The 16,493-nt window shown below is 40.3% G+C and overlaps 1 protein-coding gene across 1 annotated transcript in view; it reads left to right on the top strand.

Annotated features, from left to right (window-relative positions):
- Positions 1-16,493, top strand: part of LAMA2 (laminin subunit alpha 2) — a 727,667-nt gene that overhangs the window by 679,034 nt on the left and 32,140 nt on the right. The window contains exons 57-60 of the mRNA XM_083176751.1: positions 1,004-1,063; positions 3,855-3,964; positions 4,112-4,301; positions 8,083-8,238. Of these exons, the coding sequence (XP_083032877.1) occupies positions 1,004-1,063; positions 3,855-3,964; positions 4,112-4,301; positions 8,083-8,238 (516 nt within the window). The remainder of the gene's footprint in view (positions 1-1,003; positions 1,064-3,854; positions 3,965-4,111; positions 4,302-8,082; positions 8,239-16,493) is intronic.

Genomic DNA, 16,493 nt, shown 5'->3' with positions numbered 1-16,493 from the left:
AAAAAAAATACATAATACACTAACAGTAGATTTTGCAAATATAACAGTTTAACAGTTTAGTTGCCTATTAATCTTTGGTGCCAGTTGACATCTCTCCGCAGCAATGTTATTTGTATGCCCCATAATAGTTACCTAGTTCACAGTGCCCCCTTACTATTATTACTTCCACTACACATACCTCCCACTGAAAATGTTATGTCACACATTTCAGATTCGCCAAAGGATTAGACCCAATTGATTAGCAGTCAACTCTGGGAAATTGGTATGCTTCTTTATAACCTGGAACCAGGCCCCCTGAAGTCTCAGGGCCCCATAGCAATGGCATTCCTTGCACCCACTGAGGTTATGCCATTGGTTCTTTTGATATTTTAATAACATTAGTGTTCATTCTAGCACCCGCCATATTTGAAAACCCATGCAGTTCCTCTTCCCGGCCTGGGGTGTCGCTGTCTGCTGTGGCGTTTCTAACACATGTTTGCATATCAGTGCTGATATACTGACCACACTGTGCTAGAAGCACTACAGCAGACAGCGACACTCCAGGCAGGGAGGAGGAACTGCATGGGTTTTCAAATATGGCGGGTGCTAGAATGAACACTAAACATTTTAAAAGCATACAAAAAAGGAGATTCCTCCTTATGTTCTAAATGATTAATAGGCACCTAAAGCTTTATTCTAAATATTACCCATAATAAACATAATCAATGGTCATTGTACACAGTATTAGAATAGCAGATAAAACAGGTTGAGTGCATACTGTACAATTAGATGAATTACCAATATAAGTAAAAGTACATTTATTTCACAAAGTGTCACTTTAATGTAAAACATATGTGCATCTCCTTTACCTGTGACATATGATTGAGTTTACCTTGTTATCGTATAGTATCGACAAAGAACGCTATTGTGTTTTATTTGTATACTGGCTAAACTTGTCATGAACTTGGCTTACAAAGTATGGCAATTCTAACAACTGCTTTGCCTCTTATTTGCTGCACCATAGGAGCCTGACAACATTGAAGTGAAGAGCGCCAATATCACAGACGAGCTTGATTCCACAACGGTATCCATTACCTCACACCTGTTTAACGTGGTTCTTTATCATTTGGCTGTGTTATCTTTTCAGAGATAGAAACTTAATCATTCCTGTTTCCTTCAGTCTTTTAATCCTGTATACTGTGAACAGAGAGCAGCATATGGACTACCTCAAATTACAATTATTCTCTTACAGGGTTTTCTGTAGCAAAAGAAATGAAATTGTATCCTAGTGTGTCAGTCGGCAAATGTTTCTTCCAATAGTTTGATCATTATGATATAAAATACGCACCTATAAGAAGACATCTATAAGCAAACATATTTTTCTGATGATTTCTTACACTGCGGGAGAGATTTCTAGCAAGCCACCCTCTGTTCTTTCTAGAAATGTTTTACCTCACATGCATGATCCCACCTCATAACTAGTATCATTAGTAAACTGCAGCCAGGCTGACAACTGCAGGGCCTATTCCATTCACTACATGAAATGCCAATGGACCAGATCCCTGGATTCCTGCTGTCACTGTTGCAACCCTTCAAGTAGCCCTATTTCCATGAAAGAAATATATATCTTATACAAGTTAAGTCTCCTCTATCTGAAATTCTAATTTTGAATTTGTCTGTATTTTGGAACATTTATATGGCATCATTTAAAATATTGTGGATGGGACCCAAGTCTGAACATATATTTCATTTACAGTATGTTCCATAATACACCTAATACACACAGCGTGAGAGTCATCTTATACAATGACTGAAATAATTTTGGGCATGAAACAAAGAGCTTGATTCAGACCTATTTGCTATGGTTTTGTACATTTACAACCTGGCAATCAGCTCAGCGCAGCCCGTCACCCTGCCGAATGCCCCCACCACTTCCCGCATGTCCTCGCTAGAATGCAAGGTGATGTTTAAGAGAACACATCCCCTCGCATGTTCCCAAAGAGGATAGAAATAAGTCGATGGTCCCCGAACATCCAATGATTGTCTCCCCTTCGGTATTAAAAGTCAGACTAAACTGACTTTTATTGCCACCGAATATGACGGTCTGGGGTCTGAATTAGGCCCAACGTTTGTGCACATTGCACCCTCAGAAAGCAAAGGTGTCACTATGTCAGCCGCACTCAAATTATTTTTGATTTCGGGTATCGTATTTTCAGATGTAGGAGACTTAACCTCTATGCCCACTTACCAGCAGATTGCCACATGTTTGTGTACTGTATATGTCACCTAGACTAGTTACAACATTTATGGTACACAATTCAATACCTCACATTTCTATATACATCCAGAGGGGTAAGTGGAAAACACGAATTTTGTTGTAAAATGTATTTATTATAAAAATCAATGTGAACCCATTGCCGTTATCTTCGCATTATCTCTACATGACATACAGTACAAAGTAGATGTCAATCTGAAACAGTATCTTGTGGCCTACCTTCCCCCAGGAAAGTAACAAGCTGACCTTAATGTGACACATATTTGCTTGTTTCTCGTAATTAACAATATAACCCACTTCTTTACACATATTCTTCCCTTTAGAGGTCACTGGTATGCTTTCAATCAATTCAAAAATGAATATCTACAGATAAATGATGTGGATCTTAGGAAAGAAATTTGCAGTGTGTTTATTATATTTATTCCACATTCCATTCCATCACTAGCTGTGACCATTTAATTAGCTGTGCTTGCTTTTTTGAATCCATACCTCTTACAATTATGTCAGTAGTTGGAGTCACTTGGGAGATGACTGAGAGGTGGAAGCACCTTTGTCTAGAAATGCAGGCACTAATTATATACTTACCAAAAAAACGAATTTGCACTTATATTGTGTACCACACAGATCTTAAATATGCATAATTATGTTTATATTTTAAGCATTATTACGGTATATGCTATTAAAAAATGTCATCATGCTGTTGATGAGCTATTCATTATTATCATTTTAAAACAGAAATAATAATAATAATTATTAATAATAATAATAAGCACAATCTTCTGTGTGCTGGGGTGCATTGTAGCCAGGGAGGCCCTTAAATTACTATTGTTTAATATTTTATTTTAAGGGTGTAAGGCCACGCTTCGTGTGATTGGGACACACCCCCGTAGAAATCCATGGGCCCGACCAGGTTCTCTACTGCCCTGATTACGGGAAAACCAAGAAAATAACAAAGAAAAATACAGCATGGAGTCCCTTTTTCCAGAATGGGCCTGTTCCCAGTTGTATATAATTATATTTGTGTCCTGTAGAGGGGTGGCAGTGAATGCATGCAGAATGTGTCTTGCACCCTACACACACTGCCTTCAAGCCATAACCTTATTGACAGGCTGCCAGCATTTGGAGAGATGATGGTGGGCGGAGCAGGAAAGGGGGCAAATCTCCTTTTTCTAGGAATGGGTAGACCCAGCCCATCCATCCAGAGTAATTTGATGGTTACACAGATGGCTGAAGTTCAGGCAGATGATTTGCAGCTGCATCTTTGGATGCAGCAGCAGATCACATAGGCATGAGGAGGCATCTATTTACTCAAGATGTCTCCAGATTCCTTTGCATATTTTCTTACAGCAACTTCGTCTTTGGGCATCCATCTCTAAATCAGGTCTTTGTTACTCAGCCATGACTGCATTCCATAGGCTAGTCAGGTCCATAAAATATGTATCCGCCCCCCACTCAGTTGAAAGCAACTGCAATGTGACAGAAATAGGGCAACTACATATAATCATGAATTTTAAGTATAATATTTTGAAATAATTAAATAAAAAGAATAATTACACCATGTATAGAATTCTAAGGAGATTGTGTTTGCTGTTATTTGAAGGGCTGTGCTGCTGATATAAGGCCAGACATCGTGAAAGGTGGGAAGCAGTTTGGGCTCTCCAGAAACAGCCACGTGGCGCTTGAATTTGATGATACAAAAGTAAAAAATACGTAAGTAGTAAAGTCTATTGGCTTCATTAATAGCCATTGCAAAGCTTTATTGTGCTTTTGTGAAATTATCCTTAGAGGAAAACATTTAATATATATTTTTTTTGCTTTTGTATATCATCTATTTTTACATTCATTGTCTGTTTGTAGTCTTTCAATAGAACTTGAACTCCGTACTAAAGCAGAAACAGGATTGCTTTTCTACATGGCTCGTATCAACCATGCTGATTTTGCCACTGTCCAGATTAAAGACGGGATGGCCCACTTTAGATATGACCTTGGCAGTGGAGATACAACCACAATGGTTCCTCAAAGAGTTGATGATGGGGAGTGGCATAAGGTACAGTACATACTGAATGTAATGCTATATTTAAGAAAAAAACTAGCTAAAGTATATGTTCACCTTGCAAACAATTTCATTATATATTTTAATGCAAAAGGTTCTTTCACTTTAAACTATTTGTCTGTCTATATTTATTGGTAAGGTATTGCATTTTCTTAAATAGTTTGTATATAGAATAGTCCTTTAATTAAAGCCTAATTCCTAATTCTAATTCTTTGCCTTTTACTTGTATGGCCTGACAAGTGCTTATTCATTTTATGCCACAAAGTAGTTATATGGTTAAATGTATACCCTGGTTCATGTTATGCCACCATTTAGTGCCACCAATTAACATTAAGTCACAATGTAGTTCCCCAATTTCATATGCCTCCCTCTATGTTACTCCACCAGTTAATATCCTGCTAGTCCTCTAAGCTAATCTAATGTCACACTGTAGTGCCCTAGTTCAAATTATGCTATATAGTGCACATACATTATGTCATGTTGCAGTGCCCCAAGTTTGCATTATGCCAAACAGTGCCACAAGTGCAATTAGCTTACATTATGGGGGAGGTTTTTGTGCTGTCTTTATTCCATAATTGTTTATATTCCTTCTGATATGTTCTTCCAGTTCTGTGCTCAAATAACCAGAAAATATGTGGATGAAAAAGTGCAATGAGTTTTCAGGATATTACATAAAAATTCACCTTGTTTCGAGAAGTACAAGGCATTGGACAAGGGTTGTCCTATGGTAGTTACATGAATAACAAAGATGTCACTTTGAACTGTTTGTAGGTTTTTCTTAACATGTAGGGTTTCCATTAAAAAGAAGTGCCACATAATGCAAATCAAGATATTAAATAGCACTGTAATGTTGAACTTATGTAGCATACTCACCCTTAATTGAATGGAAGAATGCGCTGGACATTCATTTTGAAACCCAATGTATTTCAGTGTTATGTGTATTGGGATCTAATGGTTCAAAGAGATCCAAAAAGAAAATTTGATACAGTGATTTCTATAGAACACATCTTTTTTTCTCGCACCTACAGAGGAAGTGTGATTTTTCTAAGATCGTTATTCTAGAAAAAAATCACTGGGACTTGCTCTGGCACACCGGCAGCATTCTCCTGATCACTCATTATGCAATTGGACGTTTCCAAATTGCTCAATTAGTGAGCAATTACTCACCTTCCACAGTGGTGCATTCTGCATCCAGCATTGGGGATATAGATGTTCGGAAGCAGCAATGGGTATATAGGGAGTTATTCTGGTTGACTCGCAAGCCTTGCGAGTCCACCAAACCCTGCCCGGGGCGGGGAGTGGCCCAAATGCTGGGCCACCTGCCCTCCCACTCCCAGCATGGGTTTGCCCATGCTGGCTGCATGTGGATGTTTAACATAAACATCCATTCACAGAGTTGGAGGAACCAGATATGCGTGCAACCTTGAGAGGAAGTGGGAGGGCTGCTGACATCCGGTGATCACTCCCCCATGCGGATGCATAAGGGTTGCAAAAAAACAAAAATAACCCCAATAGTGTATGTGTGTGGGTGTGATCCCCAGTGAAAGTTTATCCCCATATCCACAGAGAACTACATCTCCAAGCAGCCCATGCACATCCTAGAAGCCCCCAAACTCCCAGTAGCCCCCAGACTCCCATTATGGATGGAAGGAAGACTACTAGGAGCTATGGAGACTGTCAGACAGAATATCTTTATTTATTTTTATTTTCACATGACATTTACTTATTAGCTCTGAAAACCCTGCAAACATTTTTTTATTGTTTACCATAAAAATGTAGAGCATGCATTCCTATGGAAATCCTAAACCACACGCACAATTGAATAACCCCAATGGCAGTGTACAAATAGTTCTTAAAAAATCTAAATTAATGGGTAGGTAATACCTGTAAGCATCTGTAGCTTTCATAACCGATGCATCCACTCTACAGAGTACAGTAGTTACATCTCTGGGCAAGATCCTCTTACTATTTCTCTATACTTTTTAAGCCACCTGTACTTTTGGTCTAGAAGACCCCTTCAGCTAAATATATATTGCATGCTTGTCCTTACTATGTGCATCCTCTTTTGTGCAGAACTTACTTACCTCTCATATCCGGAACACTGCTTCACCTACAATATAGTGAGTTAGCCCTACCTCCCTTGATCTAGTCCAACGTGTCTGCCAATATATTGCTGTATATTTGTCCTAGCTGTGCAGTATACAATGCATTGTACTTATATGTCAAATTATGCTGCTATTATACTGTATATGTGGCACCATTAATATAAAACAAACTAATTAGACCTTAATTGTACAAAAAAGTATTTTGTTAAGAGTGGTCTACTTGAGTCGGTTTGTACTGTATTCTTCTGTTTTCTTTATGATACCTCATTATTTATTTATTTATTTACAGTTTCTTGTATAGAGCATACATATTACGCAGCGCTTTACAGAGTATAATTGAACATTCACATCAGTCCCTGCCCCAGTGGAGCTTACACTCTATATTCCCTACAACATGTACAGGTGCACACAAACATTCTAGGGTTAATTTTGGTTGGAAGCCAATTGACCTACCAGTGTATTTTTGGATTGTGGGAGGAAACCTGAGTACCCGGAGTAAACCCACGCAAACACAGGGAGAATATACAAACTCCACACAGTTAGGGCCATGGTGGGTATTGAACTCATCACCACAGCGCTGTGAGGCAGTAATGCTAAGCATTACACCATCTGTGATGCCCATTTAAGATGTCTAGCATTTAAAAAGTGTTCTTTACAATTATCGCTTGTGACACTTTATTGCTCCATGCAAGGACACACCTGTATGTGTAGTTGGGTTAACAAACTGGCGAGCTTATTTGTATTATGTAAGTTTCATTGTCCATATGCCTTGATCTATTGGTTACACGCTAACTTCCGGAATTTGTAAAAAAATAAAATGTACAGTAAGAGTAAGAAAGTATCTTGATGGATTGTCAATTACAGGGAAAGTCCCCAGTGTGCTGGTGCGACCGTGGGGCCACCTGTCGCCAGGTGAATGTAGAGTGTTATAAACTGTTGGTGTGTGTGTGTGTGTCAGGGGTAGATATTGACAAATTGGCGGCGTGGATGTGTTTGGGGGTAGAGGGTTTCAGGCTGGCAACATAGGCATCTAAGGGGACCACTTTCTGGAATCTTTTCTAGGGCAACTTTACCAATCCACTAATGGGAATGGAATTGTACTGGAATTAGCATAAAGTCACACAACTCAGGAAAAGACCCAAGGATAACTACAACTGTGTCCAACTCAGAATCAGGCCCAATGAGGAGGATCCTTCCCCCTTAAACAGACTCCACCCCTTAACAGACCCCGCCACCATGAGGGCAGCTTCCAGAAATATCCCAGGCTGGTTTTCAATCCCAATCTACCCCAGTCTGACCCCCTTACAAAAACTTAATCAGGTCTATGTGCAAAGTCCTTATACAGTCTTTAGAAATGTTCTGCTTTAAAAGAAAAGTCTGAAATTGTAAACCAATCAGGCAACGGAGAATATAAGGCTATGATTTGCTACATGTTTCACATTAAATTACAAAAATCTGCCTCTAAATGAACAGTTGCTTAGGTGAAATCAATGCCAAAAATAAGGCTAAACAAATAGTTAAAATTGTGACCTGTGGAATGATTTCCAGTAAGTTTCATAAAAATACAAGTTCAATATAGCTTAAAAAAATTTTCTATGGTAAAGGTATTTATTTTTAATCACTATGTAAAGGTTTGCTGTCTGTTAATATTGAGCTTGTTTTTCTCCAAGATAAATATATTCAGAACAAAGCAGACAGGATATCTATTTGTTGATGGAATTGCAAACAGCACAAACAGTCCAAAGAAAGCAGACATTCTGGATGTGGTGGGCATGTTGTATGTTGGCGGATTGCCTATTAATTATACTACCAAAAGGATTGGCCCGGTAAGATTGTTGTCCGATTTCTATTTCCTCTGTGATTCATTGTGCATTGAGGTCAGGCTATTTTATTACCTTATAAACTGTGACAACAACACTTTTTAATATATATATATATATATATATATATATATATATATATATATATATATATATATAGATCAGTGGAGAGACAACAGCGGTAAGCACATGAACTTGTTTATTATTGCACAATAACCTTGACAAAGGGGTGTCATATACCCCGAAACGTTGGAAGCTATTTTTTGCTGAAATATACTTTTTTCAAAAAATTCCCAGAGTGCCGCTGATTTCTCTCCACCGATCTGTACTCTCCTGTTCCGGAAGGCACCTGGGTTACTTATGTTGCTGGAGGAGTCCCAGGCCTACACCTCTACCTCTCTCTCTCTCTCTCTCTCCCTCTCTCTCTCTCTCTCTCTCTCTATATATATATATATATATATATATATATATATATATATATATATATATAGAATCCAAAGAACCGGCACTCCCCAAGTCGCTTCCAATAAATTTCTTACCCGGTGCCTTCCTGACTAGACTTCTCAGCCCACATATACGTAGCAGTAATAGGCGGCACTCACGGATTTTTCGGTGAAAAAAATGCAAGTTTATTGCATATTCAGAGATCCGACATGTTTCGAGCCACCTGGCCCGTCCTCAGGGATCCCTGAGGACGAGCCAGGTGGCTCGAAACATGTCGGATCTCTGAATATGCAATAAACTTGCATTTTTTTCACCGAAAAATCCGTGAGTGCCGCCTATTACTGCTACGTATATATATATATATATATATATATATATATACAGACTTGTTTACACATGCAGCAAACGTGTATTCACTGCATATGGAAGGACCAGCACCTCAAGCAAATAAATGCAAAAATGATTTAATGTGTAAGATCATAATACTCATCACATGGGTAGACAGCAGCTCTTAGACATCCACATCTTGTAAGTGGCAGCAGCACAGTAAAAGTCCACACCATGGGCAGTGTCCTGACGGACCGTTTCGGCGAACATACGCCTTTCTCAAAGGATAGCCACCAAATGCATGTATAATGATCACTTAAATACAGGTGGAATGTGCCACACTTACCAATAGCCAGGGTCCGCTCCACGCCAGATCACTGCCGCGTTCCCGCCATGTCTGCGCCGTATCCCTCAGCCGCGTCATCGTCCTTCTCCCAGGAACCAAAGAACCGGAAGTGGAACTGAAAACGCTGGCCGGGGACCCGGGAAGCAGCATAAGCGGGCGCACAAGCAGGATATCAGTAGCGAGGCGTCCCTGTTGCTATGGTAGCGCGGCGTTCCCATTCATTAAGATTCACCAAACCAACATAACACCAAAACTACTATATAATTAAATGCTTATGCAGCATTCAACACCACAATATCAAAAAATACCAAACATAAAGAATAATACAGTGTAACATGAGGTATGTAGGACCGAGACCACGTATCACACTAGGGACGGGAATAACAATCCCCAAACAAAATAAACCGCATAATCACCATATAGGTGTGCAGTGATATAACTATCAAATAAGTCCTAACATTGTGGTCAATGTTCAAACATCTCTCATGATAAAACTATAATAAATGGGTCATAGGAAGACACATAAGCACAACAAGAAAAACAGAAAATACAGAAAATAACTTAGAACAAAGTATAGGTCATAGGTCAAAATAGACCATATATGCCCAATCAGGTGCACCCATTTCTAGGACTAGATAAATATAGACATATTAATTTCTTCATTGAGTCCCTGAGGGGCCAAGGATTGAAGATTATAAATCCATTGACTCTCGCGTTGGAGCAGTCGTTTGTGTCGATCACCCCCTCTTCTCAGTGGGGGTATGTGATCAATAGGCATAAACTTAAATTCGTTCATTTTGTGTCCACAAAAGGCAAAATGTCTGGCAACCGGGGGGGTAGTATTGTCCACCTTTAGCAATGCCTTCTTGACTGAAGATCGGTGGACTCCTATTCTCTCCTTCAGAGAGCGGACCGTCTTGCCCACATAGATCTTCTGACACGGGCAGATGACCAAATACACCACATACTTGGTGTCACAGTCCATGCGATGTTTGATAATACATTTTTGGCCCGTCTGTGCATGCTGCCAGCTGCTGCCTGTGATGATATATCCACAGTTGACGCATCCTGAGCATTTAAAAGAGCCTTTTCTCGTACTCAACCATGTGCTTGGTTTATCGACTCTTGGACTAATGTCCGAATAGATTACGTGTTGTCGAATGCTCTGACTCCTCTTATAACAGAACATAGGAGGTTTTCTGCACATATCTCCTATCAGAGGATCTGTCTGAAGGATGTGCCAGTGTTGCATTATAGCAGCCCTGAGTTTACCAGACATAATAGAATAAGTGTTCGAGAACATCATTCTCTCCTCTTTGGTCTTATTCTTAGTTGCCATATTAAGAAGCTCCCCGCGGTCAAGTGCAAGACATCTCCTTCTAGCACCATCAACCTCCTTGGCATCGTAGCCTCTCTTAATAAAGCAGTTACTCATCTCTCTAAGGGTGCCATCGAGATCTTCCGGTCGGGAGGTAATCCGTACCGCCCTGAGAAGTTGAGCATATGGTAATCCGGCTTTTAGAGGTTGGGGGTGGAAACTGGATGCCAGGAGCAAACTATTCCTGTCCGTGGGTTTTTTAAAAAGCTTAGTGACGAATTGGCCATCAATCACAGACACAGAGACATCCAAAAAATCAATTGAATCACAACTCGCTGTATGGGTGAACCTGATTGAGCCAGGGAGAGAGTTAAGCTGCATGACAAATCTCTCCAGGAGTTCCACCCCACCGGTCCAAATAAAAAACAAATCATCAATGTACCGTACGTACATTGAAATACATTTTGAAAAATTAATATCTGACATAATGTGTTTATTTTCGAAATCATACATAAACAGGTTCGCATACGATGGGGCCATGTTGGACCCCATCGCAGTCCCCTTAAGCTGCAAATAAAAATTATTGTCGAAAAGAAAATAATTTTTATGCAAAATGACTTCAATTAACAAAATCAAAAATTCAATTGCCGGACCGGTGTAGTGTGTACTCGAGCAGATGGTTCGCCTAATTGCAGCCACTCCCTCCTCATGACCTATGTTGGTATACAGGCTGGTGACATCCATGGTCACCAGCATACTGTTGGGTGGTGGCCTGTCAAGTTCTGAAAGCTTCTTTAAGAAATGAGTGGTATCCCGTAACCAGAACGGGGTATTCTGTACCACTGCCTGAAGATGGAAATCCACAAATTGTGAGATGGGCTGGCATAAGGACCCTATGGAGGAGATGATGGGTCTCCCGGGTGGTGAGGTCATGGATTTATGGATTTTGGGTAAAACATAGATGAGGGGAATTCCTGCATCAAAAACTCAGAAGTCCCCTCATCTATCCACCCATTGGATAATCCCAGGCCAATAATGGAATCAATTTCGGTTTTATATCTTGAGGTGGGGTCAAAACACAGCTTTTTGTAGCAGGTGGCATCCATTAACTGCCTTTGGATTTCCTCCACATATTTATCACGATCCAACACCACTATCCCCCCGCCTTTATCATTCTACCTCATCTCTCCTCCTATTGCCAAATCCCCCTCTCCAGTTTCTACGTATAGGTTGGCCTGTCAGCCAGGGATATTTTGATCCCCCTTGTAACAATGCATCCATTGATACCTTCATGCGGGTTGTCCGCAGGGATGTATTACCTGAATTTAAAAAATCCCACATTCAGAGATCCAACCTCTCACGTGAACAGACGATGGCCTTGAGATCATTACGTGATAACAAGGCAATCATTATCCGCCCCGCTGATAAAGGCGGGGGGATAGTGGTGTTGGATCGTGATAAATATGTGGAGGAAATCCAAAGGCAGTTAATGGATGCCACCTGCTACAAAAAGCTGTGTTTTGACCCCACCTCAAGATATAAAACCGAAATTGATTCCATTATTGGCCTGGGATTATCCAATGGGTGGATAGATGAGGGGACTTCTGAGTTTTTGATGCAGGAGTATCCTCGAATTCCCCTCATCTATGTTTTACCCAAAATCCATAAATCCATGACCTCACCACCCGGGAGACCCATCATCTCCTCCATAGGGTCCTTATGCCAGCCCATCTCACAATTTGTGGATTTCCATCTTCAGGCAGTGGTACAGAATACCCCGTTCTGGTTACGGGATACCACTCATTTCTTAAAGAAGCTTTCAGAACTTGACAGGCCACCACCCAACAGTATGCTGGTGACCATGGATGTCACCAGCCTGTATACCAACATAGGTCATGAGGAGGGAGTGGCTGCAATTAGGCGAACCATCTGCTCGAGTACACACTACACCGGTCCGGCAATTGAATTTTTGATTTTGTTAATTGAAGTCATTTTGCATAAAAATTATTTTCTTTTCGACAATAATTTTTATTTGCAGCTTAAGGGGACTGCGATGGGGTCCAACATGGCCCCATCGTATGCGAACCTGTTTATGTATGATTTCGAAAATAAACACATTATGTCAGATATTAATTTTTCAAAATTTATTTCAATGTACGTACGGTACATTGATGATTTGTTTTTTATTTGGACCGGTGGGGTGGAACTCCTGGAGAGATTTGTCATGCAGCTTAACTCTCTCCCTGGCTCAATCAGGTTCACCCATACAGCGAGTTGTGATTCAATTGATTTTTTGGATGTCTCTGTGTCTGTGATTGATGGCCAATTCGTCACTAAGCTTTTTAAAAAACCCACGGACAGGAATAGTTTGCTCCTGGCATCCAGTTTCCACCCCCAACCTCTAAAAGCCGGATTACCATATGCTCAACTTCTCAGGGCGGTACGGATTACCTCCCGACCGGAAGATCTCGATGGCACCCTTAGAGAGATGAGTAACTGCTTTATTAAGAGAGGCTACGATGCCAAGGAGGTTGATGGTGCTAGAAGGAGATGTCTTGCACTTGACCGCGGGGAGCTTCTTAATATGGCAACTAAGAATAAGACCAAAGAGGAGAGAATGATGTTCTCGAACACTTATTCTATTATGTCTGGTAAACTCAGGGCTGCTATAATGCAACACTGGCACATCCTTCAGACAGATCCTCTGATAGGAGATATGTGCAGAAAACCTCCTATGTTCTGTTATAAGAGGAGTCAGAGCATTCGACAACACGTAATCTATTCGGACATTAGTCCAAGAGTCGATAAACCAAGCACATGGTTGAGTACGAGAAAAGGCTCTTTTAAATGCTCAGGATGCGTCAACTGTGGATATATCATCACAGGCAGCAGCTGGCAGCATGCACAGACGGGCCAAAAATTTATTATCAAACATCGCATGGACTGTGACACCAAGTATGTGGTGTATTTGGTCATCTGCCCGTGTCAGAAGATCTATGTGGGCAAGACGGTCCGCTCTCTGAAGGAGAGAATAGGAGTCCACCGATCTTCAGTCAAGAAGGCATTGCTAAAGGTGGACAATACTACCCCCCCGGTTGCCAGACATTTTGCCTTTTGTGGACACAAAATGAACGAATTTAAGTTTATGCCTATTGATCACATACCCCCACTGAGAAGAGGGGGTGATCGACACAAACGACTGCTCCAACGCGAGAGTCAATGGATTTATAATCTTCAATCCTTGGCCCCTCAGGGACTCAATGAAGAAATTAATATGTCTATATTTATCTAGTCCTAGAAATGGGTGCACCTGATTGGGCATATATGGTCTATTTTGACCTATGACCTATACTTTGTTCTAAGTTATTTTCTGTATTTTCTGTTTTTCTTGTTGTGCTTATGTGTCTTCCTATGACCCATTTATTATAGTTTTATCATGAGAGATGTTTGAACATTGACCACAATTTTAGGACTTATTTGATAGTTATATCACTGCACACCTATATGGTGATTATGCGGTTTATTTTGTTTGGGGATTGTTATTCCCGTCCCTAGTGTGATACGTGGTCTCGGTCCTACATACCTCATGTTACACTGTATTATTCTTTATGTTTGGTATTTTTTGATATTGTGGTGTTGAATGCTGCATAAGCATTTAATTATATAGTAGTTTTGGTGTTATGTTGGTTTGGTGAATCTTAATGAATGGGAACGCCGCGCTACCATAGCAACAGGGACGCCTCGCTACTGATATCCTGCTTGTGCGCCCGCTTATGCTGCTCCCCGGGTCCCCGGCCAGCGTTTTCAGTTCCACTTCCGGTTCTTTGGTTCCTGGGAGAAGGACGATGACGCGGCTGAGGGATACGGCGCAGACATGGCGGGAACGCGGCAGTGATCTGGCGTGGAGCGGACCCTGGCTATTGGTAAGTGTGGCACATTCCACCTGTATTTAAGTGATCATTATACATGCATTTGGTGGCTATCCTTTGAGAAAGGCGTATGTTCGCCGAAACGGTCCGTCAGGACACTGCCCATGGTGTGGACTTTTACTGTGCTGCTGCCACTTACAAGATGTGGATGTCTAAGAGCTGCTGTCTACCCATGTGATGAGTATTATGATCTTACACATTAAATCATTTTTGCATTTATTTGCTTGAGGTGCTGGTCCTTCTATATGCAGTGAATACACGTTTGCTGCATGTGTAAACAAGTCTGTATCTAATTACGACCTGGCACTCAGAATTACTTGAGGAGTGGTGTGCGTTCCCTACACGCAACTTATATATATATATATATATATATATATATATATTTTTTTGTATTTGGTATAAATATTTGTATGATTTTTTTTTACATGTAAAAAGGGAGAACATGCATAATTAAACTAGAAGTCAACTATTTTACAGACTTTTACTTTAGAGAAAAAAATATATATATATTTAAGTGTCTTCTGTTGTGAGTTTGTCTCTATGTATGGTAATATCACAGTTTTCTCGATTTAGGACAGCTTGTTATTTCTAAATACTGTGCATAAAAACTATACACGTTTGCATCATTTAATTTATCTAGTGATTGCAAGCGATGTTATGTGTTGTCAAAACAATAACTAAATTCACTATACTTTATGAAGAATGTGTGGGAGAAATACTGGATGTGGAGGGGAAATGTGGGTGGTGGTGCATTTAACAGAATCCTACAGTACCATTAGCAAATAGCGCTAGGAAAAAAAATACTTTATTTCTGTTTTGATTTAAATTATCACTACCTACCTCTTTTCACCTATTTACAGCAAGAGATTTCAACAAATGCATTTAATTAAATGAAAATTGATGTGACGTTTTCCTCTGTGGATTCCTGTAATATAAAGTGTGTTTTGGCTTCCTCAAGTCATTGAAGACAGGGAGCTGGAGCAGGGGAATGCTCATAAAAACGCTGAACTTTCCCTGGTAAGGCAGGCACTGCGTTGCCTGCTCAGGGCGGACGGCTGATGTCACATGACTTCAGCGCCCGCCCTGTATTTACCGTTCTGCAACGGAAATAAAAGTCAGTTTACTCTGACTTTTATTACTAAAGGGGAGACAAGTCATTAGATTGGTTTCTGTCCCATTCGGCTGCATGCAAGGGGATGTGTTGGCAATGGCATACAAGTTCACTCACCTGCTTGCGAGGGGATTCAGCTGCGGGGGGGGGGGGGGGAGGGCATTGACCTGGGCAGCGCTTACCTGTTTGCTAGGCTGCGAGTATACGAATGAATAAAAATAAAATGCATAATATGTAATAAGTACAATAAACGATAGGGGATCATGGTATACGGATGATACTTCAACAGTCAATAGGTTGACACCAAAAGGTTGAGAAGTACCAAAGGTTCACTGATAACAGGCATCCGTGAAAGGTATAGAAACACATTTGTTTGGATATGATTCTTTTAGAACATACTGTAGTTCTTACCACGCATCACTGTTGAAATTGCGGTAAATTTGAAGCTGTGTCTGGGTGTGTAGTTTAATTGCCGGAATCCTTTTGGAGAAAGTGCGCAATATAAATACAACTTCTTAACTTACTGACGAATAGAACCATATCCAAACAAATAAGTTTCTATACCATATATATATATACAGGTTGAGTATCCTGTATCCGTGCATCCATTATCCGAATTATTCCAGAATACTTATTGGGAGCAGCAGGGATTGGAGCTTCCATCTAATCCATTTATACATTTTGGTGCACCTGAAAATGCATTCTTATTCTTGCTTAAATAAAAGCAATTTACTTATATTGTGTAATTAATCAATATGTAATAGAATAGTATTAGGTAATGAATAA

This window comes from Crinia signifera, chromosome 3 (assembly GCF_055691185.1).
Source record: "Crinia signifera chromosome 3, ASM5569118v1, whole genome shotgun sequence".
In the NCBI taxonomy this organism is placed as follows: Eukaryota; Metazoa; Chordata; class Amphibia; order Anura; family Myobatrachidae; genus Crinia; species Crinia signifera.
The sequence above is the reverse complement of the archived record's forward strand: the minus strand, read 5'-3'. Positions and strand labels throughout refer to the sequence as shown.